General features: G+C 51.9%; 1 protein-coding gene and 1 long non-coding RNA gene across 3 annotated transcripts in view; one reads left to right on the plus strand and one right to left on the minus strand.

Annotated features, from left to right (window-relative positions):
* Stx1a (syntaxin 1A) overlaps nucleotides 1-22,434 on the minus strand; it is a 27,544-nt gene extending 5,110 nt beyond the window's left edge. For both annotated transcript variants that reach the window (XR_007975013.1, XM_052168139.1), the window contains exons 1-8: nucleotides 22,347-22,434; nucleotides 9,712-9,792; nucleotides 9,331-9,430; nucleotides 5,674-5,748; nucleotides 4,607-4,680; nucleotides 4,406-4,514; nucleotides 3,964-4,037; nucleotides 974-1,111 (exon numbers count right to left, since the gene is read on the minus strand). Coding sequence is in view for 1 of the 2 variants with exons in the window: in XM_052168139.1 (XP_052024099.1) it covers nucleotides 974-1,111; nucleotides 3,964-4,037; nucleotides 4,406-4,514; nucleotides 4,607-4,680; nucleotides 5,674-5,748; nucleotides 9,331-9,430; nucleotides 9,712-9,792; nucleotides 22,347-22,376 (681 nt within the window). In the remaining variant the exon portion in view is untranslated. The remainder of the gene's footprint in view (nucleotides 1-973; nucleotides 1,112-3,963; nucleotides 4,038-4,405; nucleotides 4,515-4,606; nucleotides 4,681-5,673; nucleotides 5,749-9,330; nucleotides 9,431-9,711; nucleotides 9,793-22,346) is intronic.
* LOC127672784 (uncharacterized) lies at nucleotides 21,478-25,862 on the plus strand. The gene is made up of 3 exons (XR_007975014.1): nucleotides 21,478-21,681; nucleotides 22,933-23,211; nucleotides 25,729-25,862. It is a non-coding gene; the product is annotated as an uncharacterized LOC127672784 (long non-coding RNA).
* The last annotated feature ends 1,167 nt before the right edge of the window (nucleotides 25,863-27,029 follow it).

Raw genomic sequence — 27,029 nt, forward strand, 5'->3', positions numbered from 1 at the left:
TTAAAGATTTATTTATTGTTATATCTAAGTACACTGTAGCTGTCTTCAGACATGCCAGAAGAGGGCGTCAGATTTCATTACGGATGGTTGTGAGCCACCAGGTAGTTGTTGGGATTTGAACTCAGGGCCTCAGGGAGAGCAGTCAGTGCTCTTCACCGCTGAGTCATCTCTCCAGCCCAAAATGAAAGAAAGAAAGAAAGAAAGAAAGAAAGAAAGAAAGAAAGAAAGAAAGAAAGAAAGAAAGAAAGAAAGAAAGAAAGAAAATAAACTTGCTGAGATGGCTCTGTTGACAGGCACCTCGGTTTTAACCCTGAGCACCTGTGTACGATGTCAGGCACGTGTCTGCACCCCGACCCCTGGGAGCTGGAAACAGGAAGACCAGAGGCTCACTGGCCAGCTGGCAAAGCTGCTTTGGTAAACTTCAGATCTAATAAGAGACCCTGCCTCAAAAGTACCAAGTGTGTGCACAGACACACGCATACACACACACATGCAAGCATGTGTGCATGTACACATGCATACACAATCTCAACCTTTAGGCCACATGCTGAACACGCCTACCTAGGACTCTCCTGAGATCCCGGAACTAAGGACCAATCCATTTGTTCTATTAGAGGCCGTGCGACCGTTTCCCACCCAACAGCTGTTCACTCCTGTAAGCACCGCTCAGCTGCCCAGCTCACCGCTGTGCGTTCTGTGTCTAGCGAGGCAGCCAGTTTAGAGAGGCCCTTGGTAGAGCTCACGAAGCCAGGACAGGGCTGGGTTGAGGGTTGGGACCATGCAGGGCCTAAGGGACCTAGCAGAGCCATGCAATAGGAACCCTGGAGGACCTTACAACAGTCTACGGTTACCTGAAGATCCTCTGTCCCTCCCGGGCAGGGCAGCATGGTGGGTGGAAAGGGAAGGGGTTAGTGTGGCCCTGGGGTGCTGCAGGGGGGGACCAGAGGCCAGCATCAGGAACGAGGGTGCTCACCTGGCTCTCCACCAGCATGGCCATGTCCATGAACATGTCATGAAGTTCCCGGATGCTGTTCTCCAACTTGATAATCTCGCTGTGTCTGGTCTCGATCTCACTGAGGGCCTGCTTCGAGATGCTGGAATCCATGATGATCTGGAGGGGAGAGCACGGGGACCCTGGTGCTGAGGAGAAGGGCTGGACTGGGAGGGAGGCTGCCGTTTTTCTTTTTTAAATCTACATGTCAGGGGGGTTGGAGAGATGGCTCAGTGGTTAAGAACACCGGCTGCTCTACCAGAGGTCCAGAGTTCAATTCCCAGCAAGCACATGGTGGCTCACAACCATCCGTAATGAGATCCAACACCCTCTTCTGGTGTGTCTGAAGACAGCGGCAGTGTACTCATATGAATAAAAATTAATCTAACAAAATCTCTACGTATGTGTTTGTCTGGGTCTATACACACACGGGTGTGGTGCCTGAGAAGGCCAGAAGAGGTGTTGGAGGCCCCGGAGCTGGAGTTCCAGGTGGTTCTGAGCTGTCAGACATGGATGCTGGGAACCAAACTCATGCTTTCCAGAGGAGCAGCAAGGACTCGCAACCACAGAGTCATTTCTCCAGGCTCGATAGTTTGGTCAAGTTGACATAATCTAGGCTCACCTGGGAAGAGAGTCTCATCTCAACGAGGTTTGTCTAAATCAGCCTATTATGACTATCACGTGACTCTCTTCATTATCAGTGTTAACCGATGTGGGAAGACGGAGCCCACTGTGGGCGGCACCAATCCCTATACAGAAGACCCTGGACTATAGGGTAGAGAAAGCTAGCCGGGCACCGGGCGTGTAAACATTCATTCTCTCTCCACTTTGACTACAATGTGATTAGCTGCTTCAATCCTGTCAGCTAAAACATGGCCCTTCTCCCCTGAGTTGCTTTTTGTCGGGGTTTTTTTTTTTTTACACCCCCCCCCCCACAACAACGAAAATGAGACTAAAATCGGGGCCAAGGAGGGAGGCAGCTGCGATGAGTAGAGGTTTCCCAGAAGCAGCAGCCACAGCCTTTCCAGCCTCCTGTTTGGCACCACTGCTAATGAGCCTCTGTGTGACTCAGTTCCTGCCTGAAATAAGGAGCTGCTGAAACTCCCCGCACAGTCGCTGCTCACCAAGTGGCTGGTTTATCATGCCAGGCACGGTGGTGCACACCTTTAATCCCAGCCCTTGAGAGGCATAAGCAGGCCAATCTCTGTGAGTTCCAAACCGCCCAGGCCTATTACACAAAGAGTTCCAGGACAGTCAGGGCTACACAGCAAGACCCTGTTGCAAAAAAAAAAAAAAAAAAAAAAAGCTGGGCGTGGTGGCACACACCTATAATCCCAGCACTTGGGAGACAGAGGAGGCAGATTTCTGAGTTCGAGGCCAGCCTGGTCTACAGAGTGAGTTCCAGGACAGCCAGGGCTACACAGAGAAACCCTGTCTCAAAAAACCAAAAAAAAAAAAAAAAATGCATCCATTGTTTATGGTATCTGTGTGTATGCTTGTGCAAGCACACCCAGCAGCACATATGTAGGAGCTAGGCAGGAGTCACTTTTCTCTTTTCACAAAAAAAGTCCTGGGCATGGAACCCAGGTCTTTAGGTTTGGTAGCAGCTGCTTTTACCCGCTGAGCCGTCCTGTTGGCCCTTATTTGGTTATTTTGAGACAGGCTGGCCTGGGACAAGCTATATAGCCAAAAATAAGCTTCAACTCCTGATCTGCCTGCCTCTACCTCTTTAGTGCTGAAATGACAGGCCTGCAACCATTGGGTTTTAGACAGAGAAGAGGACTGAGCCCAAGATTTCAGAGTGGCAGGCAGGCGAGAACTTTAACAATCATGCTAAGTCCAGTCTTGGTTTCTGGGTTTTTTTTTTCTTCTTTCCTTCCTTCCCTTTTCTCTTTCTCTCTTTCTCTCCTCTGTCCCTCCCTCCCTCCCTCCCTCTTTTTCTCTCTCCCTCCCTCCCTCTCTCTCTAAAGATGTTATTTATTTTATTTATATAAGTACACTGTAGCTGTCTTTAGACACCCCAGAAGAGGGCATCAGATGGTTGTGAGCCACCATCTGTAATGGGATGGGAATTGAACTCGGGACCTCTGTAAGAGCAATCAGTGTCCTTAACTGCTGAGCCATCTCTCCAGCCCCCCCATTTTTTTGGGGGGTGTTTTACATATTTACTTATTTTCTTTTTTAAGATTTATTTTTATTTTATGTGCATTGTGTTTTCTCTCTCTGTGTGTGTGTGTGTGTGTGTGTGTAAGAGAGAGGGGGGCTATGTGATATGTGCCAGGGCCCCTGGAACTGGAGTTACAGACAGTTGTGAGTTGCCATGTGAACGCTGGGAACTGAACCCTGATCCTCCAGAATTAAAAAATAAAAATTTTTCAATTTGTGTGTGTGTGTTTATGGTGTGTGCATATATGTATGTGTGGATGTGTTACGTGTGTGTAGTGTGAGTGTATGTATGTGTGGTGTGTGTGTAGACACCTTGCAGTTCTTTCTTCTACGATCTGAGTCCCACGGATCCAACTCAGGTCGTCAGGCCTGGCATCAAGCCCCTTTATCTGATCCCCCCACCCCCAAGACAGGGTTTCTCTGTGTAGCCCTGGCTGTCCTGGAACTCACTCTGTAGAACAGGCTGGCCTCGAACTCAGAAATCTGCCTGCCTCTGCCTCCCAGAGTGCTGGGTTTACAGGCATGCGCCACCACCGCCTGGCTTGGATTAAAGGTGTGTATCACCAGCTCTCGGCCCTTTATCTGATCTTAACCAGAACTCAACTCTGAAAATTTCCCCGTTGTCCCTGACATTTCCATGACCCCCAATCTCTCCCTTCACCCTGGATTCAGGCTTTCTCTAAAATCCGCCTCATTTGAGTGCAGTCTCCAAGCACTACCCTGAGCCTGGGTTTGGCCCACACTGGGCTGTAGTGTGGAAGAATGTGGTTAATGGGTCCTGGTAACAGGGGTGGGGTTCAACTCACCCCAGAGGCAAAGATGGCAGGATTCCCACTCTCCAGCATGTCTTCCAACTCCTCACTAGTCGTGGTCCGGCCGGCTGTGGGTGGGATCACACTACGTCACGCCCTCTCCTGGGACACACGTCTAGCTATAAGCCCCGCCCCCAGGCCCTTACGGATGGCCCCCATCCTCATCTCTAGCCCTCCCCCGCCCCCTCATACCCGTACCATGAGGTCCTGCCCACTCCGACTCTATCTAGCCCAACCCCCCATATCACCCCTCCAACCCAAATCACAACCCTAGCCAAACCTACCACCACTCGGCTCAAACCACAACCCCAGGCCCTCCCTGCTCGAGGCTCCAACCCTCAAGCCCACGCTACTTCTCGATGCCAGCCACTAGCCCCGTTTACCACTTCTTCAACCCCAGGCCCTCCCTTCCAGCCAGGACCCCGCCCCAGCTTACTGATCTCCAGTTGCCTCTGGATGCGCCCTTTGCAGCGTTCTCGGTAGTCTGACTGGGTGGCGTTGTACTCGGACATGACCTCCACAAACTTTCGGGACAGCGTGGAGTGCTAGGAGCGGGAGACAGGGGTACAGGTAGGTGTCAGGCTCCACAGAAGACCCGGAGACTCGGGTGCCGCCCACCCTCGCCATCCGGCTGCACCTGCGTCTTCCGGATCCTCAGGTCGGCTGATGAGCGGTTCAGACCTTCCTCCTGCTCGATGCTCTGCTCGATGCCTGGGTGGGAAGGTGGGAGGCCGTTGAGCAGTACCCTGCTTCCGTGCATCGGCCCCACCCATAAGTCAAGGATTCAGCTCCCCTCCCCAACCACAAGGGATGGGGGGTGGGTGGGTCACATGGAAGGCAAACTGTAAGCAATAATGGAGGTGGGACCAACAACGGTCCTTACAGCTGGGAGGTGTGTGCAGCTGTGTGCGAGCACATACACAAACCCGCGCACCCAGATGTACTTGCAGGGCCGGGTTTGGCAGCTCGGGCCCCTTTTACACAGGAAGGTGGGGAGGACCAGGTGTCTACGCCCTGCAGAACAAGTCCCCCTAAGTAGCCCTGGCCACTGGGCATGCATGCATGTCTGTGAAGACAGACAACATATGGTCTATGCATGGATCCTCTTCCGGTGGACTTTTTAATTTTAATTATTTTATTTATTTATTATTTATTTATTTATTTTTGGTTTTTCAAGACAGAGTTTCTCTGTGTAGCCCTGGCTGTCCTGGAACTCACTCTGTACACCAGGCTGGCCTCGAACTCAGAATTCCGCCTGCCTCTGCCTCCCAGGTGCTGGGATTAAAGGTGTGCACCCCCACTGCCCAGTGGATTTCTTTAATTTTAAAAATTACTTTTTTTTTTTTAGACAGGGTTTCTCTGTATAGCCCTGGCTGTCCTGGAACTCACTCTGTAGACCAGGCTGGCCTTGAACTCAGAATTCCACCTGCCTCTGCCTCCCAGAGTGCTGGGATTACAGGGGTATGCCACCATTGCCCGGCTAAAAATTATTTTTAATTTATTATTTCTATATAATTCTCATAATAGCCCAGGCTGTCCTCAAGGTATGTAGTCTTGGCTGTCCTAATCGTCAAGACCTCCACTTTCTGAGATTACAGGTGTGAGTTTCCACACCCAACTTCTGGGGTTCTGTGGAGTGAATTCAGGACCTCAAGTAGGCTGGGCAAGCACCGAGCCAGGTCCCCAGCCACCAGAGCGACTTACTCTTTAGCTTGGATCGAACCTTGTTCGCTGTCTTCTTAATGTCCGACATGAGCTCTTCCAGTTCCTCCTTGGTCTCTGTGAAGTGGGAGGGGCAGAGGTTGGGGAGGGGAGAAGACTCAATGTAGATCTCAGCCTCTAGCACTAGGAATGGGGTGGAGGGCTCTGGGCAGCCTTGTGATCCTCCTCCTCCTCCCCTTGGCTGTGTCTTAGTCTACAGCTGCAATTCTAGGCCAAGGCCATCCCAGCTACAGACTCACCCCCTCTCCCGCTGCCTTCCAAGAAGCCGCCCTCCTCCTCCGCTGCCTCCCCCATCCCCTGTAGATAACAGATGGGGCTAATTTTAAGGCTGGTGGAGCGGGCTGCAGTCGGCCCGCGCTGAGGACTGTTTACTTAACTGGTTCCCGGGGTGGGGTGGGACGGGCTCGGTTCACCTGGCTTTACCTGGTGGCTCAGGAGGGGAAGGAAGCCTTGTCCCACCAGGCCGGAGCACAGGGGTCCACCTTGCCTACCCAGCTGAAGCAACAGCTGACCTTCAACTCCTCAGAAAGCTCTCATTCCTAGGTGGTCAGCTGCCCCGAGCGGCTGACAGGGGGCACCCTGGTTTTGGGGGTGTGTGGGAGGTAACAGAAGAGCAGTTTCGAAGAAATAATACCCAGGAGTGTGTGTGAGGGGGATTGTAGCCATGGAGGTGACAGGTCACTGGGGGTCAGGAGAGGTGAATAGAGGTACACACTGGGGATGGGGCTTAGGGGTGACAGCAGTGGTGTATCAGGATTGGAGAGCCACCTACTCAGTGGAACGTGAGTGAGCCGGAGCAGGGGGCTCTGCACGGCAGCCAGCGCAGCGGAGGAGGCGGGAGCCTTCCTCCCACGAACAAAAGGAAACTTGGTCACCAGCTGCTCTTGCAGTCTCAGCCTTTTTTGCTCAGGCCTAAAATAGCCCAGCCGGATGGATGGCAGCCCCCGAGGAAGGAGAGCGAGCGAGCATTGATCTAGGAAAGCCCCCGACCCACCGCCAATTTCCATCCTCCTCCTCTGCTCTGCCCTGCCCTGCCCCACAGCCACGAAGGCGTGTCCTCTCTCCTTGGTGACTGGCTGCATCTTAGCCTGGCAACGCTTCTCCATTCCTGGGTACCACGCCCGCTCTGCGGGCCACACGGGGATGCCCAGAAAGGAAGCTGAGTAGTTCCGGTATGTCCAGCAGCTTAGGGTCCCTTTGCCAGCGCCCCACCCCCACCCCTTTCCTTCAGATATAACCTCATGTAGCCCAGGCTATCCTGAACCTCCCGTCTAGCCAAAGATGACCCGGAACTCTTAATCTCCTCGCCTCTGCCTCCCCCAGTGCTAGAATGGCTATGGTCATGTGCCACCAATGTCCTGCTTATGCCCTGCTGGGGACTGAACCCAGAATATCGTGCATGGTAACCAGGCTCCCGGTCCACTGAGCCACATCCGAAGCTCACTGCTCTCTTCTTACCACAAAATTACCATATTATGCAGCCCGCACAGGGATACACAGTGACCTAGATAACCACAGACAGACACACACGTCATCCTTGCCATTGTGGACATATCTTTAGGAAAAGGGATGAAGTGAGGTGACAGACTCCCTTTCCTGGGTGGTCTATCCCCCCCACCCCCCCACTCCTAGATGTCTCCTTGGGTCCCAAACACTCTATTCTGTCTTCCTGAAGGCACACAAAATACAGCTGCCATTACAGCTCTTGGTTCAAAGACATTGAACCAAAGGGCCAGAGGGAACCTTATTCTGGACCAGAGGGTTAGGGGTCCTAGATTAGGGAGACACACGGTCCCCCGTCCTTCTCCTGTCTTATGTGAGCCACAGGGGGTTGGGACCTCCCAGACGGACATGGAATGATGGGATAGCAAGCTTCAGGGGGCAGAGAGGGCAGGCAGGTACAAGTAAGTGGCTGCCTAGCCTAGGTCCCCGAGACAGAAGACTTGCCAATCAATGCCTCCGTGGGCCTGCAGTTGAAACCCCTGGGGCAGAGGGTCTTGGCTGGGCCCCAGCAACCTGGTGCATATCGACATCACTGTCTGGATAAAGCACCGGTGTGGCGGCATGCGCCTGTAATTCCCAGCGCTGAAGAAGTGGACACAGGAGCATCAGGTTATCCTCAACAACTTAGTGAGTTCGAGACCAGCCTGGGGGCGCTGTGAGTGGGATCAGTAGGTGAAGGGGCTTGCCACTAAGGCTGAGAGACTGAGTTCAATACCTGGGACCCACACTGTGGACAGGGAAGACTGAGTCCCGAAAGTTCACATGGCACACACACACACACACACACACACACACAGCACCCCAGACAAATACAATAAATAAATGCAACTTTAAAAGAGGGGGGGGGCTGGACAGATGGCTCAGTGGTTACGAGGACACAGGTTTGGTTTCCAGCACCCATGTGGTAGTTCTATTCAGTTCCAGGAGACATAATGCCCTCTTCTGACCTCCCTGGATACCAGGCACACACGTGGTACACTTGCATACATGCTGTGCTCACAAAATAAATCTAAAAATAATAATAAAAGGTCAAAGAGAGAACCAGCTTGGTCTGTATGATGAATCTCAGACTCTCTCTGTCTGTGTCTGTGTGTCTCTCTCTCCCTCCCTCCTTTCCTCTGGGTTTTTGGAGACAGTGTTTCTCTGGCTGTCCAGCTCAGTAGACCAGGCTGACCTCAAAAGCACAGAGAGCCGCCTGCCTCTGCCTCCCTGGAGCGCTGGGATTAAAGGCGTGTGCCACCATCGCCTGGTTGAGACGGATTCTCAAAAGACAAAACCAAGCAAAATACAGGGCACGATGGGCAGAAAGAACACCTGACAGTTTACTGTGGTTCTGGAAGGCCACCTATGGGTACACATACCCGAATACTCACATCTGAGCGCCGACACACACACACACACACACACACACACACACAGTCTGAGGCCAGGTCAAGGGGCCCTGTGTGGGACTGAGTGGGGCCTGGACACACACAGACTGCCTGTGTGAAGGGAGATAGGTGACTGACTTCCTGGAGCCGTGAGAATGCAGGGCTCTGGGCTCCCATGCGGCAGGGTGCCAGATCTCACAGGAAGCTCTCTGCCTGCTTGCTTGGTCAGAGCGCTACCTCAGAGCTGCCATCTGCTCCCTGGAGAGTCCAGAGGGGTGGGGCTGGGCTGGGCAGTCTCCAGTTCACCAGGCAACTCTCTTTCTCCCTCCGTCAGTCCATCCAGCCATCCAGCCACCCACTCACCTTCCCAACTATTCATGGGCCCTCCTTCCCAGCATCCCAAGAGAGAGCTGCCTGCTGTTCCTGGGCCCTGGGGGGAAAGCCAGGGAGCTGGGGGGCAGAGGGGGGACGGGCTGGCCTGGAACTCTCTTTGTAGCTGAAGAAGACCTTGAGCCTTTTTTTGTGGGGGGCAGATCCTTCATCCACTGCCTGCTGGGATCCCAGAGGTGTCCCACCATCCCCTGGCTACCACCAATCTTCACAGCAGGTCACTGTCTACTGGTGGCAGTGGGCGCTGACTTCCTGAACTCCAGCCCTGGGTCACTGCGAGGAACCCCGTCTTCTACACATGAAGGTCAAACACCCCCTTGCCTATGACACCCCAGTGCGGGGCAGTTGGAGCCCAGGAACCCTGTTTTCTGCTTACTCTCATCGGGGTTTGGGGAGGCCAGGATGGCGCTGTGTTTCCGCTTCACCTCCTCCACGTTTTCGGCAATCTTGTCAATGAAGCCCCGAATCTCTTCCACCTGGAGACCCAGGTCAGAGGCGTTAGAGGAAAACAGAGTAGGAAATCAGAGGTAAGATGGCCCAGCATTGGGGGCTGGGGACAGTTCCCGGACAGGGCCAAGCACGGACTCTGCTACCATTGGCCTAGTTACCCTCAAACTGGTTCACACTGGAGCACCCTCACCCCATGGGGATGAGGGAGATGATGGCGAGCAGGGGTTAGGTGCACAAGAGTCCCACAGTGGCTCATGAGTGAGGAGTGATGGGTACAAGAGGGGACACCGAGGAGCCTGGCTCCCACCTGTTCAAAGAACTCATCCATGAAGCGGTCTCTGTCCACGGTGACGGTGACATCATCGTCGTCGTCATCGCTGTCCTTGGCCTGAACAGGGTTGAACACACGTGAGTGAGTATGCGAGGTCCCAGACTGTGAGGCATCTTCACATGGAACTCAATGCGGCTATCTGGCCATTTATCCTCCTCTTGGGAGTCTCTGGGCGGAGACCACACGTCACACCCCCTTCTGGTAGTTAGGAAACTTGGTTACCATGCCAGGGGTCCTGAAAACTGAAGTCAGCCAATAGGCTGCTGTCTGAGTTAACTGAGCCCTGAGCCCCACTGGGCTCTCCAGATTCTGCCTCGAGGACCCCCTGCAAGTCTCCCTGCTCTTCAGACGCAATGGTCTTTGTTTTGTTCTGTTTTTAGACAGTGGCTCACTTTGTAGCCCTGGCTACGGTTAAACTCCTGACCTTACCTCAGCCTCTCGAGTGCCGGCATTGTGGGTGTGTGCCAGCCACCGTGCCCGCTTCTCAATTAAAACAGAGTTCAGTGTTCCCAAGACCTGTTGGTCCCAATGTCCCCAAAGCAGCCATACGAAAACCACCAATCACCAGCTAGGGAGTAATTAGGCTAGGCTTCTGCCTTCTGGCCACAGCTATTTTCTTTTCCTTTTCCGTTTTCATATGTGTGTGTGCACATGTATGTGTGTGCGTGATGTCCATATGTGTATGCATATCTGTACATGTGTGGATGCACATGCAGGTGAAGGAGTGCTCATCCTCCTTATTTACTGAGGCAGGGTCTCTCAATCAAACCCAGAGCTTGATGATTAGAGTGTCTTGTTAGCCAGCCTGCTCTAAGGATGCCCGGTCTCTTCCTTGTGAGGCTGGGTTTACAGGCGGGCTACCACACTCATACGGCATGGGTTATACAAGCATTTTTAACTGCTGAGTAATCTCCCAAGCTCTGGCCGAGGTCTTCCTGTCCAACATACGTGGAGTCAGCCAGGGTCACGAGCCAGCCAGTCCAATGTCCTTCCCACAGCCAAGGCACACCAGCGTGACCCTAGGGCAAGAACTGTCACCCATGGGACAGAAGCTCAGGGTTCAGCTGTGGCTCGCTGCTCACTACAGAGGGTGCTGCCGCCTGCTCTCTCACACGACTCAGGTCGAGAGGCTGAGAAAGCCTGGCTCAGGGGTGTACCACACTCTAAGACGGATGCTCTTCTGTGATGCGGGGATAGTGGTAACTGACTGCAGGGGTAGAGGGCTCAAAGCGAGACACAGGCATCTTCTCAGGCCCCATTATGTAGGCAAAGCAGAACCTGCTGGATACAAGAGGCTAGAAGCTTCTCTGGAGGCAGCTCCGAGGGGCCCCTCCCATCTCCAGATCACACCTCCTCCCCCGGGCAGCTAAAATAAATCCCCCACTCTGCTCCTTCTCCCCGGAGTGCCTGTGGACTCCACCAGGTGGCCATTCCTCCCCCATCCTACAAACACGGAACTACTGTCACACTTAGGGGCCATTCCTGGACCCAGGGTTTAGTCACACGGGGCATTCTGTAGGGAAACTGAGGCAAAGCGCAGCCTGCGAGAGCTCTGTTCCCGGTCACCAGGCAGCTGGTCAGGTCCTGAGCAGTGGAACTGGGGCTCCTGCCATTCAGTCTCCTGCAAGCTCCGGGGACCCCGAAAAGGATGGGGATACGAGGAGAGGTGGAAGGAGATTAAGTAAATTAATTAATTAGTATTAATTAAAAAATAGTGCGCTGGGCGGTGGTGGCTCGCCCAGCACTCTGGGAGGCAGAGGCAGCTGGATTTCTGAGTTTGAGACCAGCCTGGTCTATAGAGTGAGTTCCAGGACAGCCAGGGCTACAGAGAAACCCTGTCTCGAAAAAACCAAATTTTCAAAAAAAAGTACATATAATTGTGGTGTATACAGGAAGGCATGCATACACCGTGCATAGGTAGGTACACTCCTGACCTTGTAGGTCAGAGATCAAACTGTAGGGTTGGTTCTCCCCTTCTACCATGTGGGTCCTGAGGATTGGACCCAGGCCACCAGGCTTAGCAGCAGGCCCCTTTACTCACTGAGACATTTTGCCTGCTCTTTTATTTTTATTTTTTGTTTTTTGTTTTTTGTTTTTTTGAGACAGGGTTTCTCTGTATAGCCCTGGCTGTCCTGGAACTCACTCTGTAGACAAGGCTGGTCTTGAACTCAGAAATCCACCTGCCTCTGCCTCCCAAGTGCTGGGATTAAAGGTGTGCGCCACCATTGCCTGGCTAATTTTTATTTTTGAGACAGGGTCTCATTTAGCCCAAGATAGCCACCAATTCAATGTGAAACTGAGGATGGCCTTGAACTCCTGATCCTCCTGCCTCCATCTCCTGGGTCCTTAGAGTTAAAGTCATTTACCACCATACTCAGTTTCCAGTTCCATTGTGTTAAAAACCTGCATGGCCCTCACGGACCCAGAGAACAATGCCCATAGGAATGAGCTTTCCCAAGCCCCCTTCCACTGACTTAATTTCCTCTCAAGCTACTGTGATGAACGTCCCGAGAACAGGCACCTCGGCCGAGAAAGGGTTTATTTCAGTTCACCATTCCAGGTTACAAAGTCATAGCGGCAGGGGCTTGAGAGACCCCGTCACACCACATCCAGTAAAGCGCCAAGAGAAGGGCTAGAGGGGCCTCGGTAGTGAAAAGCACGTGTTGCTCTTACCAAGGACCTGAGTTCAGTTCTCAGTACCCACGTGGTGGCTCACAACCATCTACCCTTATTCAGTTCAGGACCTAGGGAATGTCACCACCCACAGTGGACTAGGTTTTCCCATATAAACTTAACACAGCCCCACACAGACTTGCCTATGGGCCAAACCGAACCCCACACAGACAAACCGAAGGTCGAGTCTCTTCCTAGGTTGTGTCAGGTTGATAATTAAAGCTAGCCATCAGCCGGGCAGTGGTGGCCTGTGCCTTTAATCCCAGCATTTGGGAGGCAGAGGCAGACAGATCTCTCTGAGTTGGTGTACTTACAAAGCAACTTCCAGGACAGCCAGAACTACAACAGAGAAACCCTGTCACGAAAAACCAAAAAACATAAAAATAAATAAAAAAATAAAGCCAGCCATCACTGCCTCTCTCCTTCTCGCTAGGATCTGTTTCCTTCTCTGTCCTCATCCCGGAGTCTACACAGTCCCTATGAGCATCTTCCTGCCCCTGGAAGCTACTCTCTGTTTGCCCCGTACTTCTGACCCTCCCTCAGATGCTGCCCCTATCAGGGAAACCTCCCTCATTCCTCGGTTTCCCGTCCACTAGTCACGTCCTGATGGGAGCCACAGCCATGCTTTCCCGCCCTCAGGGACCTGAGGACACAGTCCCCGTTGCCTCTGCCTGCATGCCCGTGACAGAGTGCTCCTCACCACCTCACCCCGGAAGGAAGGCAACGCTGCTGCTTCGCAGTCTCTTTCCTCCCTGTGGCCTGGCTCTCTGCTATAAAGAACCCGTCCACGCCTTCTCCCTAGGGTGGCTGGCATCAGAGATCTAACGGTCGTGCCACTTCTCCCTGCCCCTCTCTTCTCAACGGGAGTGTGCCTTCCCTTTCTTCTACAGAGGCCCAGGACTTGTTCTGTCCCGCCGCTGTCCTCTGTCGCGCACAGTACACAGACGGAATCCGCTGTAGTCTGAGTAGTGTCCAAAAAAAAAGCTCACCAAGCTGGGCACTCTCAGCACTCGTGAGGCTGAGGCAGGTGGATTTCTGAGTTCGAGGTCTACAGAGTGAGTTCCAGGATGGCCAGGGATACACAGTGAAACCCCATCTTAAAAAAGCAAAAACAAAAAAAACAAAAACAAAAACAAAAACAAAAAAACAAAACTAAACAAAACAAAAAAAAAACCCAAACCAAACAAACCAAAGCTGACCAAGATGGCTGGTCTATCTCTATTAATATAGCCAGGGATCACATAATCAATGCCAGGCTGGCAAGATGGCTCAGCAGGTCAAAGAGCGTGCCTTGTATCCCCGATGACCTGGGTTCAATGACCCGGGTTCAATTCCTAGAATCCACATTTAGAAAAAAATCTGATTGCAGCAGTGGCTGTTATTTGAGATCTCGGCGTGCTTACCCGGTGAAGGGGGCGGGACAGAGACTGGGCCAGAAGAACCCATTGGAAACACACACACAAACATACATACATAAGCGGTCAAAGTTGGAGAAATAAGAGAGACCGTGGCTTAAACACAAGGCGGGAGCTAGTGAGGTGGCTGAGCAGGCAAACACACTTGCTCAAGGTCTGAGGAGCCCCGTCGGACCCCTAGAGCCCAGAGAAAGGCGGGCGGACAGAGCCAACGATATGAAATTGTTCTCTGACCTTAACACATAAGCCACAGCAAGCATACACCCCCACAATACCACAGAGAGAGAGAGAGAGAGAGAGAGAGAGAGAGAGAGAGAGAGAGAGAGAGAGAGAGAGAGAGAGAGGAATGAAACAGCTTAACAATCATTTAATACTTCCTTCCATGGAAACCCCAACCCCTGCCCTGCCAGGTCCTGAAGACCGAGTACAGCCACAGGAAGGATCTCCTCATTTCCTTTGTTGCCCTTTCTCCAGGTTTTCTTGAGTCAGGGTCTATACCCACAGGGCCGGCCCCGACTCCCATCTTCCCGTTCCCTAGTGGGAGGATTACAGATATGGGCCATGAGGTTCCTCCCAGACACATACTTGACAAAAACAACAATCAGGTAACCTGGCCCAGCTGCCTGTCCCGGCAAGTCTTCCTCCTGGGGTCTCGACCAGGACAACCACGGTACCACGTGGACGCACAGCGGTTACCCATGCACCAGGAAGTTCAGCTGACAGACTGCTTGCCTACTATGAATGAAGGCCTGGGTTTGATCCCCAGCACCCAATAAACCAACTGAATGTAGTGTGATCTTAGCACTTGGGCTGGCAGAAGCAGGAGGATCAGGCATTCAAGATAAACCTCTGCTACTTAGCAAGTTCAAGGCCAGCCTGGACTACATGAGACCCTGTCACAAACAAAGAGACAAGCCCCAGTGAGCACTCAGATATTCGCTGGGTGATTAAGGACCCAGGTGGGCGGTAGTGGGAGCTATGGAGAAGGGCGGGACAACAGCAAGGACTTGGTGAGCTTTGGCATGGCCCACAAGGTCGTGCAGAGCAAGGCGCAGACCTCTTACGGACAGACATGCGCAGAAATCATACAGATCTCTTGCTGCCAATCAGGTCAGAGTCTGCCTGCGCCCTTCTCCAGAGCCCTCTCCTCTAACCTGAAACCTTTCAGTACTCAGGAGCCTCAAACCAGAAACATGGGAACATCTTGCACCTATTTCCATCCTTCTTTCCTTGTTCTATGAGACAGGGTCATGCTATGTAGCCCAGGCTAGCCTTTAATGCATAGAACTCTTGCCTGTACCTCTCAAGTGTGTCAGCTGCATATAATGCTCCAGGTTTTCCCTCTCTTTTACATACCCTAACATTTTGATTCTAGAAGCTTCTAGCCTCTTGTATCCAGCGGGTTTTATTGTTTATCCCCTGGTTGTTTTGTTTTTTGACCCTGGTTCATATCCAGAACCCTTTAGAAGAAGAGTTAAAAATCTTTTTTCTCCGGTGGCCGGAGACATGGCTCAGCAGGGAAGAACCCAACATTGCTTGGCCGAGGCAGGTCTCTTGACTGGAGGCGGAGGCTGAGTGAGTTCAGTTCTCAGCATCCACATTGGGTAATTCACAGGGCCTGTAACTCCACCTCAGGGAATCCAACACCCTCTTCTGGAATCCTAGGGTACCTGCACATATACCCACATAATCTAAAAATCTCCCGGGAAGGAGCTGAGGGCGTGGCTCAGTGGTAGAGCCCCTGCCTAGAATCCCCCAGGGAGGGGCTGGGGGCGTGGCTCAGTGGTAGAGCCCCTGCCTAGAATCCCCCAGGGAGGAGCTGGGGGCGTGGCTCAGTGGTAGAACCCCAGCCTAGAATCCCCCAGGGAGGGGCTGGGAGCACGGCTCAGTGTCAGAGCCCCTGCCTAGACTGATCTCCAGCACTGCCAACAAATATGACAATCTCCACTGAGGTATAAGTAACTAACTAATCTCAGCATGCAGGAGTCCCAGGCAGAAAGATCAACATATGTTTGGGTTTGTTTTTTTTTTGTTTGTTTTTGGTTTTTGGTTTTTTGAGACAGGGTTTCTCTGTGTAGCCCTGGCTGTCCTGGAACTCACTCTGTAGACCAGGCTGGCCTCGAACTCAGAAATCCGCTTACCTCTGCCTTCCAAGTGCTGGGATTAAAGGCGTGTGCCACCATCACCGGCTTCAATATATGTTTAAAGATAGCCTGGGTTACAGCAAAATCTTGTTCAAAAACAACTAAGCCATCAATGGGAAGAAAAAAATAATCAAAAACCCCACACATCCTCTTTGGGCAAGTGAAATGTCTCAGTGACTTGCCACAAAGCACAATGAGCTAAGTTCAACAACCAACACAGCGGATAAAAAGAACTGACGCCTGTAAGGTGTCCCCTGACTCTGTGGCCGCGCTGTGGCTCCAGTGTGCCCCTTCCAAATACATCCAAGATACACACAGGTACAAATAAGAACAGCCTCCACCTCCTGGTAAGAGGCCAGCCTTAGCCAGTGGGATGGCTCAGCGGCGGACAGTCCTTTCCACACAAGTCCGGAAATCTGAGTTTGATCCCTGGGACCCACACAGAGGTGGAAGGAGAGAATCACCCCCCACCCCCAGTTGCCTCTGACCTTGTGACCTCCAGGAATTTGCAGGGCTGGGAGCAAGTGCCTTTCGCAGCAGAGATCCTGAGGAAGATGGGACCTCACCAGAGCCACTGAGGGCAGGAAGCCGGAAGCCGTCCCTCGCAGAGCTGAGGACAGTCTACGTGGTCTTCCTGGCAGAGACTCCTGTATTCTAGGACACTTTTTCTCCAGGAAACCAGTGTGATTGCTCCGGGAGGCGCAGAGGCTGGGGGATGGCAGCGGGCCAGCCAGCAGGGTTGATTCATCTGTTGAGCCCAGCCAGCCCTGCTGTCTACCTACAGGGTTATTTTATTTTTCTCTTCCTCTTTTTAGTGACTAATCAAAGTCAGTATCGCTAGTGTAGAGAGACCCAAGCTCCAGACAGGGAGAGGCAGGCTGGGTCCCCAGAAGAGCAATCTGCCAGGTCCAGCCTAGAACCCGTCTCCACCTCTGCGGCTGGGTGACTCCAGCAACTCCACTTCTAACTTAAGGTCCCTGCCCAGGCTCAGTACCCTCCACAGACCCCAGAAAGGGGTTGTGCTCGGATGTGGGCCCTTAAATAAGCCCCTTGCTCCTCTTTCAACCTTACGTTTGTGGAAAACCAGTGGGTTGATAAGACTAGTAGGTCTCAACCTGTGGGCTGTGACCCTGGGGCGTCGGATGACCCTTTCACCGGGGTCACAAGTCAGAACTGTCATTACATTACAATTCATAACAGTAGCAAAATGGCAATTCTGAAGTAGCAATGAAAAGAACGTTCTGGGGCTGTTGAGATAGCTCAGTGGTTAAGAGCACTGACTGCTCCTCCGAAGGTCCTGAGTTCAAATCCCAGCACCCACATGGTGGCTCACAACCATCTGTAATGAGATCTGATGCCCTCTTCTGGAGTGTCTGAAGACAGCTACAGTGTACTTACATATAATAAATAAATACATCTTTAAAAAAAAAAAAAGAAAATAACTTTCTGGTTGAGGGTCACTGCAACCTGCGGGGCTGTATTGAAGGGTCTCAGTGTCGAGAGTCCCTGCACTAGATGGTCCTATAAGCCATTCCAGATATACATGTGGCTCAAGTAGAATGTATTTTGGACGCTCTCCCGGCGGGGAGCTGGAGAGGAGGCAGGAAACCATACGTAAGGCTACTGTCAACTCTGGGTAACAGCAGCTCCGATCTAATCTCTGCTTTTCTCTTTCCTCTTCCTTCCTTCCTTCCTTCCTTCCTTCCTTCCTTCCTTCCTTCCTTCCTTTCTTTCTTTCTTTCTTTCTTTCTTTCTTTCTTTCTTTCTTTCTTTCTTTCTTCCTTCCTTCCTTCCTTCCTTTCGACAGGGTGTCATGTAGCCCAGGCTGGCTTTAACTACCGACGACGCCACTAAGTCTAGCTTGCGTCAGTTTCGTCTTACAAATGAGAAGGCACCACTAAGCACAAGACAGAGATGACACCGAGAGGAGCAGGAGACTAGTGGTGGAAAAGGAAAAAGAAGCTCTGTGCTTCCTCTTCCAGAAAGTTCTGGCGGTATCTCATGGAACATGGGTGCCAGGTGTCAGGGGTTCTGATATCTACCCTTCTCCCCGAGCGCTTTTTTAAAATAAATTTGATACTAGGATTGAACCCAGGACCTCACATATGCTAAGCAAGCATTCTATTACTGAGCCATGCTCCCAGCCCCTCTCTGGGGGATTCTAGGCAGGGACTCTACCACTGAGCCACGCCCCCAGCCCCTCCCTGGGGGATTCTAGGCAGAGTCTCTACCACTGAGCCACGCCCCCAGCCCCTCCCTGGGGGATTCTAGGGAGGGGCTCTACCACTGAGCCACGCCCCCAGCCCCCTCCCTGGGGGATTCTAGGCATGAGTTACGGTAAGCTACATCCCCTGGTCTTCTATTTTTAACATTATTTTTTAGATTTATTTATTTGATTTTATGTGTGTATTTTATTCACATATATGTATCATGTGTGTGCCTGGTGCCCAGGGAGATAAAAGAGCCCTGGCTATCCTGGAACTCACTCTGTTGATCAGGTTGGCCTCGACCTCATAGAGACCTGCCTGTCTCTGCCTTCTGAGTTCTGGGATTAAAGGCATGCGATGATGATGATGATGATGATGATGATGATGATGATGATGCTGCCACCACTGCCACACCCACTGCCACCACCACTGCCTCCCAGCCACAACAGGTGCTCTTAGCTCCTCCCTACATTTTTATTTGAGACAGGGTCTCATTAAGTTGCTGAGGCTGATGTTGAACTTACAGGGTAGTTCAGATTGACCTTGAATTTGAGATCTTCCTGTTCCAGCATCCTGATAGCTGTCATGACAGGCAGTACCAGGAGACACAGCAGGTCTGGCACTGAAATCTGTCATTTGGGGGAAGGTCTAAAATCCCCCTCTCCTGTCATGGGCGCCTCCTCTGGGATCATGGTCTCTACCTTTGGAAGCCCAGCTTCCCCTGGGCCACACATTTACCTCTTAGCTACGTTCAGGCTGGCTTGCTCTGACTGCCCCTGCACACGCATCCTCTACCGCCTGGAGTAGGTCGCCGTGTCATGCTAGCCCCGCACAAAAGTGACCAGTGATCTGGGAACCCTGCGTTAGCACGGGAAGGTCGGTTCTAGAATTCTCCAGAAGAAAATGAAGGCCCGGGGCTGGGGTTGTTGTTCAGTTGGCAGAGTCGGATGATTAGCATGCTGGAAGCCCCAAGTTCCACCCCAATCACCAGGTAAGCTGAGCTTGCAACCGTGCACGCCCGAAATCCCAGCACTGGGACGAGGAAACAGAAGAACTGCGTGTGGTCTGAGGCTACTCTTGCCTGCCATCCTAGTGTTTGGGAGGTGGAGACTGCAAGATCATGAGTTCGAGGTCACCCTTGACAACATAAGTTTAAGATCCGCTCTTCTCTCACACATGACGAGAAGGAAGGAGGTGAGGGAGACCTTTGCGTTGTGGGGATGAGGCCTCTCTATGTGCCATATTAGGAGAGTGCCATCCTCAACTCTCCCCTCCCCCCCCCAGCTGTGTCTTGGCCTCTGAGGGGTTAAGTTTCTGTGGGCCTATCTACAAGGCTAGGGGCAGGGGCCCTGCTGCCCCTTTCTGGATCGATTTCAATGTGCAATCTGCAGATCTGGGAGAGGCGGGGCTGAAGATGGCTAGAAGGCCGGCCCAGCTTACAGCACAGCGGCAAGGAAGCACGCCAGCTCTTTCCCCAAGTGTGACTTTTATAAATAAGCTCCCTTCTTCTCCTTCCTTCCAAATGTGGTGGTGCTGGGTGGGGGAGAAAGAGGAGGAGGAGGAGGCAGAGGAGGAGACGAGAGGGAGGGAAGCAGGCACGCAGATGCCCTGTGTGTGTCCGGCAGCATCAGTACCAGGTGACTCCATCCCCGGTGATGCTCAGAGGCTCCTGAAAAATCCAGTCCCAGTCGGAAGGCTGAGGACCTCTCCTCAGGCCCCAGGAAGCTGGCTGCAGAGTTTTCCCCTTTTCCATTTCGCATGGATCCAATGCTATATAGCATCACAATCCCTGTGAGGCTGAGAATGATGGTGAACTGAGGGCCTTCTGCCCCACCTAGGGAGTGCGGACATGACCGACAGGCGCCCCCCAACCCCACAAATGTCTACAGGCCCAGCTGCCTTTCTAGTTCCGGTGTCCTCTTTGCATCTCACAAACTGGAATTCCAAGACAGGAGAACAAGGGATTTCTTTTCCTTCCTTCCCTCCCTCCTTCCTTCCTTCCTTCCTCTCTTTGGTTTTTCAAGACAGGGTTTCTCTGTGTAGCCCTGGCTGTCCTGGAACTCACTCTGTAGACCAGGCTGGCCTCGAACTCAGAAATCCGCCTGCCTCTGCCTCCCAGGTGCTGGGATTAAAGGCGTGCGCCACCACTGCCTGGCAAACAAGGGATTTCTAAAAAAATGGCAGGGGCCCCCAAGACTATTTCATTCCAGCCATGCTTGGAACAGTTAGGACACCTGTCCCCCCAACCCTGGACAAGGCCTTCTAGCTGAGAGGCCCGTCTCTAGTGGCTCTGATGTCTGGGTTGGGTAGAATGCATGTAGCGTTAGTTTGAAGTCAAGTTTGTCATCGCTATGCGAGGCTACCCAGAACAACATTGGGGGTGCATAGCTCTGGGTTCAAACTTTTTATGACTCAAGCTGCCTGACCCTGATCGACCGGCTGCTCCTCCAACAAACAAGTGGACCAGTTTTGCTGTGCCTCTGTTTCAGCTGTAGCAGAGAGGGTGAAGGATGACATGTGGAAGGATGCTGACGTACGGAAAGGCCTGTCCGTGTTCATGGGTACTTGGTTCCCTCATCCACTCACGACGGTCACCAGGTGCCCCAACATGGACATGACCACATCACTGCCATCTACCACCTGGACATGCGATCCGATTCCATTTGGCACCAGGCTGACACAATGGTGCATGCTGTCATCTCAGCATTCATGAAGTCAAGGCAGGAGGATTGCTTTGAGTTTAAGACCCAACAGGGCTACATAATCCCAAGCTAGCCTGGGCTACAGAGAAAGCTTTTACATAAAAAAATAAAAAAATAAAAAATAAAAAAAAACCCTACCACCACCACCACCACCACCACCAAAAAAACATATAGCATAAAAACACCGGAAACTTGAGGGCAGCGACATTGGGAGGGTCGGGAAGGGTTTAAACACCATATATGACATGAAAGGCTGTCTATTTCCTTTGAAATAGATGAGGCACTGGGCACCCAGCCAAGAATAATACAGGTCTGAAGGCATGTGGGGGTCGCTTGCAGGTCGGGAACAGGATGAAGGCTAGACTGGAGAGCACAGATATGGCTGGCCTTGTGTGGGGGGGATCCAGGCGCGAATGGGGAAGCTAGGCAGAAATCACAGTCATTAAGTCAAAAGCCCCCAAACAAAACTTTCGATGAAGGGCTGTAAGTGGGGCACAAGAGGAGGGATCTAGGAAACCACCCAGCCTGGGGGAGGGGGAGTACCCAGAAATGGACGGGTGGAGCTTCCTGAGGAATCACATAACACAACCTGATAAAGCACCCTATGCAACCCTCCCACGGGAGAGCTTAATTTCTGTCCCTCTATGAAGGCCAAAGGAAGGACACTCCCCTGTGTGTTAAAAGTAGGCGACTGGGGTCTCATGATTGAAGGTTCATGGGTTCTGACTTAGAACCTTTTTACTGCCTTCTACTCATCTCGAAACCCCGCCCTAAGAGCCACACCCCAGAGGCCTCCGTCACACAGGTAGGAAAATAGACCCAGGTTGCAGTTAGACCTGGAAATCCGGGAAGGGTCTGGGCAATGACAGCTTGGGTTGCCTACAAGTCCAAAGGTGGACCAAGGGTAGATATGGTTGAGTCCTTTAATCCGGAGCAAGCCGGGGATCTCGAAAGCGACCAGGGTGGATCGGGAGCCACAGGTGATGGGAGCCACAGGTGATGGGGAGCCCCAAGAGACGGCTCCCGCAGAGGCCACCCCCACCCGGTGGCCTCGTTTCCCCAGCGCGCCCAAGGATCGGGTTGGGAGGGGAACTCTGAGCAGGGGGGTGGGAGGGAGACGAGAGGCTCAGCCTCCAGGGGACAGTGCAAGGACGGTGACAAACGGGCGGAGAACAGGTCACGATTTTGCATCCCGCCACCGAAACCCCTTAACAGCCCTCCAATCGCCCCCAAACAGGAGCTTCCCAAAAAGTTCCTCAAAACCCCAGGTTCTAGCCATCAATCCCGGTGCTGAAGGGCTTGAGTCCGTGACCAGAAGTAGATCGGAGGGGTGGGACTCCCGTGGGGTTTCGGGGGTCCCCCAGGCTTGCAAGGCTCCCTCCGTCCCCTTGTGAGAGCCCCGGTGGCATGCCGGAACCAAGTGGAGAATTACAAGGCGCGGGGTGAGCGGCGCGCGGGGATCGGACTCACCGTGCGGAGCTCCTGGGTTCGGTCCTTCATGCTCCCGGGAGTGGCAGTAGGCGCCGGCTGCAACTGAGTAAGCCCCGCATGCGCGGATGCCGCCCCGCGGCTGCGCAGCGCCAGCCCGCGCCCCGCCCCAGTCCCTGGGACCCCCAAGCCCAACCCCGGCTGACCACGCCCATCATCCTTCCACGCCCGGATAGATCCCGCCCAGGGCTCCGCCCCCGGGGAGCGCAAAGGGGTACAAACCCAGCCCTTGGGACCTGGTTCCTCCTCCACGCGTCATCCAGTGATATCTGTCTAGGTGCAGCTCCAACTCCCTGGCCCTCCTCTGCCCCAGCCCCCACCTCTGCCCAGCCGCCCAAGATCTAGACCGGGGATACTGACCATCAGAGTCCATCAAGTCCCCTGGATTTGCTGGAGTGGAACCCTTCCCACTTTGTTTAACGATAGCCTCACTGTGTAGCCCAGGCTAACCTTGAACTGCGGTTCCTACCTCAGCCACAGGAGTACAGGGTTTACAGACATGCGCCTCAATGCCAGGTTTGAAAATCCCTTCTTGAACTGACCTCCTGCGTTCTCTCTCTTCCCCAAGTCAAAATCTGCCTCCATCCTGTCCCAAGATGGCTGATCAGCTAAAGATGCTTGCCACTAAGCTTAAGTTCCAGCACGGCGGTGGTAGCCCAGTCTTTAATCCTAGTGGGCAGATCTCCGAGTTCAAGGCCAGCCAGACCTACAGAGCAGATTCCAGAACAGCCAAAGGTGCACAGAGAAACCCTGTCTTGAAAAATAACAACAACAAAAAACAAACAAACAGCACTTGGGAGGCAGAGGCAGGCGGATCTCTGAGTTCGAAGCCAGCCTGGTCTACAGGGTGAGTTCCAGGACAGCCAGGGCTACATGGAGAAACCCTGTCTCAAAAAACCCCAAAACAAACAAACAAACAAACAAACAAACAAAAGATCAGAGTTCTATCCTTGGGACCCATGAGACTGAAGGATAGTGACTCCTGTGAATTTTCCTGAACTCCACGTACCTGAGTTCTACGGCTCACATATGTGCAGCTACACAAAGGAGGCAGGCGGCACATGCACAGGTGAATATAAAATAAAATTTCCTTCCATAGTGGTCAGTTCTAAGCCTTCCCACCTCTCTGAGCATCCTCCTGTCCCCAGACCGGGACGCTGCCTCTTTATTCTCCCCAAGGTTTCTCAGCTCACCTGTTGGATTCAAGATGACGATTTTCAGCGGTGGTGTCCCACACCTTTAATCCCAGTACTTGAGAGGCAGAGGAGGGTGGATTTCTGAGTTCAAGGCCGGCCTGATCTACAGAGTGAGTTCCAGGACAGCCAGGGCTACACAGAGAAACCCTGACTGGGAAAAACCAAAAAAAAAAAAAAAAAAAAAAAAAAGATGACCGACTTTCTCGTTACACACAACAAATAAGTAAATATAAATATAAAAATGGTTAAGATATTAAAAAAAAAAGGGCTTGCAACCACCACTCCTTCATGCCCCCAGCCCCAGCGTTCAAATGCCAGGCCTGACGTCTTATTTCCTGTGTGGAAGCTGTAGGCTGCTCAGATCCAGGCCCAGTACAAAGATCTTGGCAGTTCCTGCAGAGTAATGTGAATGGTGTGCTGGTTACAGAGTACACACACACACACACACACACACACACACACACACACGCTCCTCATCTGCCAGCCCCCTTTTTTGTGTAAGTGTTCTCAGGCTTTCTTCACCCAAGCACACCAGCACCCCCTTGTACACTAGGGTTACGAAGGCACGGTTCTGGATGTGATCCAGCCGCCTGCTGCCCGGTGTGTCTGGCCCTGGCACCTGTCCCAGACGTTCAGTGCAGGTTAGATGGCTGGCTGAGAGGCAAGCTGGGACCTTGGCACAGCCTTCCTTCCGTCCCTAGAAAAATCTGACAGGAGACAAACGTGTCCTGGCGCGGAAGAGAGCCGTCTCCTTTCCAGTTGTCTAGACATCAATGCTATGCTATATTTTATTTTTAATATTTGTTACATCATTTATTTGTGTGCAGGACGATGCCGCAGCTTACACAGGGAGGTCAGGACAACTGGCTGGAGGCAGTTCTTTGCTTCGGTCATGTGGGTCTCTGGGATCAATCCAGGTCATCAGACTTGGCAACCAAGTGCCTTTACACAATGAGCCATCTTATCATGTGTGTGTGTGTGTGTGTGTGTGTGTGTCTCGCACACGTGCATGTGTTTAAATATAAGGTCTTTTGTATCCCAGGTTGGCTCCAAACTTGCTATGTAGCTAAAGATGACCTTGAATCCCTGATCTTCCTGTCTCTGTATTGCTAAGATTCATTCCCCTAAACAAACCAAGTATAATGCAAGCAGACTTCACCCTGGGATACCAATGAGTCTATCAGCCTTACTTACAGAACATTGGTCAGGGGTCTCCTCCAGGTGTGTGGATGCTCCCTTACTCTACCCTGCCCCCATGGTGGTTTGAATAGGAATGGTCCCCACAGATCCACAGGGAGTGGCTCTATTAGGAGGTGGAGCCTTGTTGGAGGAAGTGTGTCACTGTGGGGGTGGGCCTTGAGGGTATATGTGCTCAAACTATGCCCAAGGTGGTTAACAGTCTCCCTCTGCTACCTGCATATCACGGTGTAGAACTCTCAGCTCCTTCTCCAGCGCCATGTCTGCCTGCATGCCGCCATGCTTTCCGCCATGTTGATAATGGACTGAACCTCTGAAACTGTAGGCCAGCCTCAATCGAATGTTTTAACGTATAAGGATTGCATGGTCATGCTATCTCTTCGCAGCAATGGAAACCCTCAAGTGATTTTTCCATGGTTTCCTGGATGGAGCCTTTCCCCTAGCTCTCCTCTAGCTCTAGCCCCTCCCTAAGGCATCACCCCCATGCGCCATTGGAGGGCAGAAGTGTATACACCTGGTTGCAAGGGGTGCCTGGATACTCAAGAGAGGGTCCCAGGAACCTTTCTGTTCCCTCCTTCTCTGAGGAGAGATCAGTGCTCAACTGGGCCATCTGGGATGATCTGGAATGGTGGAAGCTTGGTCAGAGAACAAGTCTGCCTCCCAAGTGCCGGGATTACAGATGTGTACTGCCTTTCCTATTTTATGCAGAGCCATGGAGGAAACCTAGGGTTTCACGCATGCTAGCCTAGCGGTCTATCAACTGAATTACAAGTTCAGTTTTTTTGTTTTTTTTTGTTTTTTGTTTTTTATTTGAAGACAGCGTCTCACACTGTTCAGGCTAGCCTGGGATATATTATGTTATGTAGCCCAGGCTAACTTCAAACTTAAGATCCTCCTGCCTCAGGCTCTTGAGTGCTGGGACTGCAGATGTCACATGGTGTGCCACATCCTCCTCCCTCTGTCCTCCTCAGGGCCCATTTGACTGACAAGGGAAGCTGCCTAGCCCCGATCTAGTGGATTTCCATCTGTGTGGGGTGAGACTTCAGGAAGATGAGAAACAGCTGCTTCCGGAAAAAAGCCCTGCTATCTTGCCAGCATCCCTTATGTAGACGTATTAAATGTCAGCATGAAAAATGAATGAAGAAATGGAAGTGTACACTTCCTCTAGACTGTTTTTCTTCTTTTTCCTTTACTTTCTTTTTTTACTTTTCTTTCCTTTTTAAAATTTTTTTTATTTTTATTTTTATTTATTTATTTATTTATTTATTTATTTATTTGTTTATTTTTGATTCTTGAATGCTCTACTGCAGAGCCATAGTGCCATGACCCCCAGCTCCTCCCTGGGGGATTCTAGGCAGGGGCTCTACCACTGAGCCACACCCACAGCCCCTCCCTGGGGGATTCTAGGCAGGGACTCTACCACTGAGCCACACCCCAGCCCCTCACTGGGGGATTCTAAGGAACTCTATTATGGAGTTACATTCCTAACCTCTAGAGAGGGTTGTGTAACCCTCTTTATATAACTGAGGCTGGCCTAGAACTCACTATGTAACCTATTCATACTAGCCCCAAACTTGATACAATCACCTTGTCTCAGCTTCCCAAGGGATGAGAATTACAGACACCAGGCATGACTCCTAGCTTCAGTATTATAATTTAAATCTCTCTCCCTCCCTCTCTCCCCCTCTCTCTCCCTCCCTCTCTCTCTCTCTCTCTCTCTCTCTCTCCATGCATGTGTGTGTCGAGTGGTTTGTGTGAAGGTCTGAGGTGAACCTCAGCTCTCATTCTTCAGGTTTTTTTTAAAGCATTCTTTATTATATAATTTCTATCTCTGTGCCAACTTGCTTTTGTCTTTTTTAAAAATATTTATTTTATGTGGTGGTTCATGCCTTTAATCTCAACACTTGGGAGGCAGAGGCAGGTGGATCTCTGATTTGAAGGCCAGCCTCATCTACAGAGCTAATTCTGGGACAGCCAGGGCTACACAACAAAACCCTGTCTCAGAAAAAAAAAGTGTGTATGGGTATTTTTTTTAAGATTTATTTATTATATGTAAGTATGTTGTAGCTGTCTTCAGACATGTTTTTTTCAGACCCCGTTTGCTCTGGCCCAAAGAATTATTTATTTATTATATGTAAGTACACTGTGGCTGTCTTCAGACACACCACAAGAGGGCGTCAGATCTCATTACGGATGGTTGTGAGCCACCATGTGGTTGCTGGGATTTGAACTCAGGACCTTTGGAAGAGCAGTCAGTGCTCTTAACAGCTGA

The sequence above is a fragment of the Apodemus sylvaticus genome, chromosome 22 (assembly GCF_947179515.1).
Source record: "Apodemus sylvaticus chromosome 22, mApoSyl1.1, whole genome shotgun sequence".
Lineage (NCBI taxonomy): Eukaryota > Metazoa > Chordata > Mammalia > Rodentia > Muridae > Apodemus > Apodemus sylvaticus.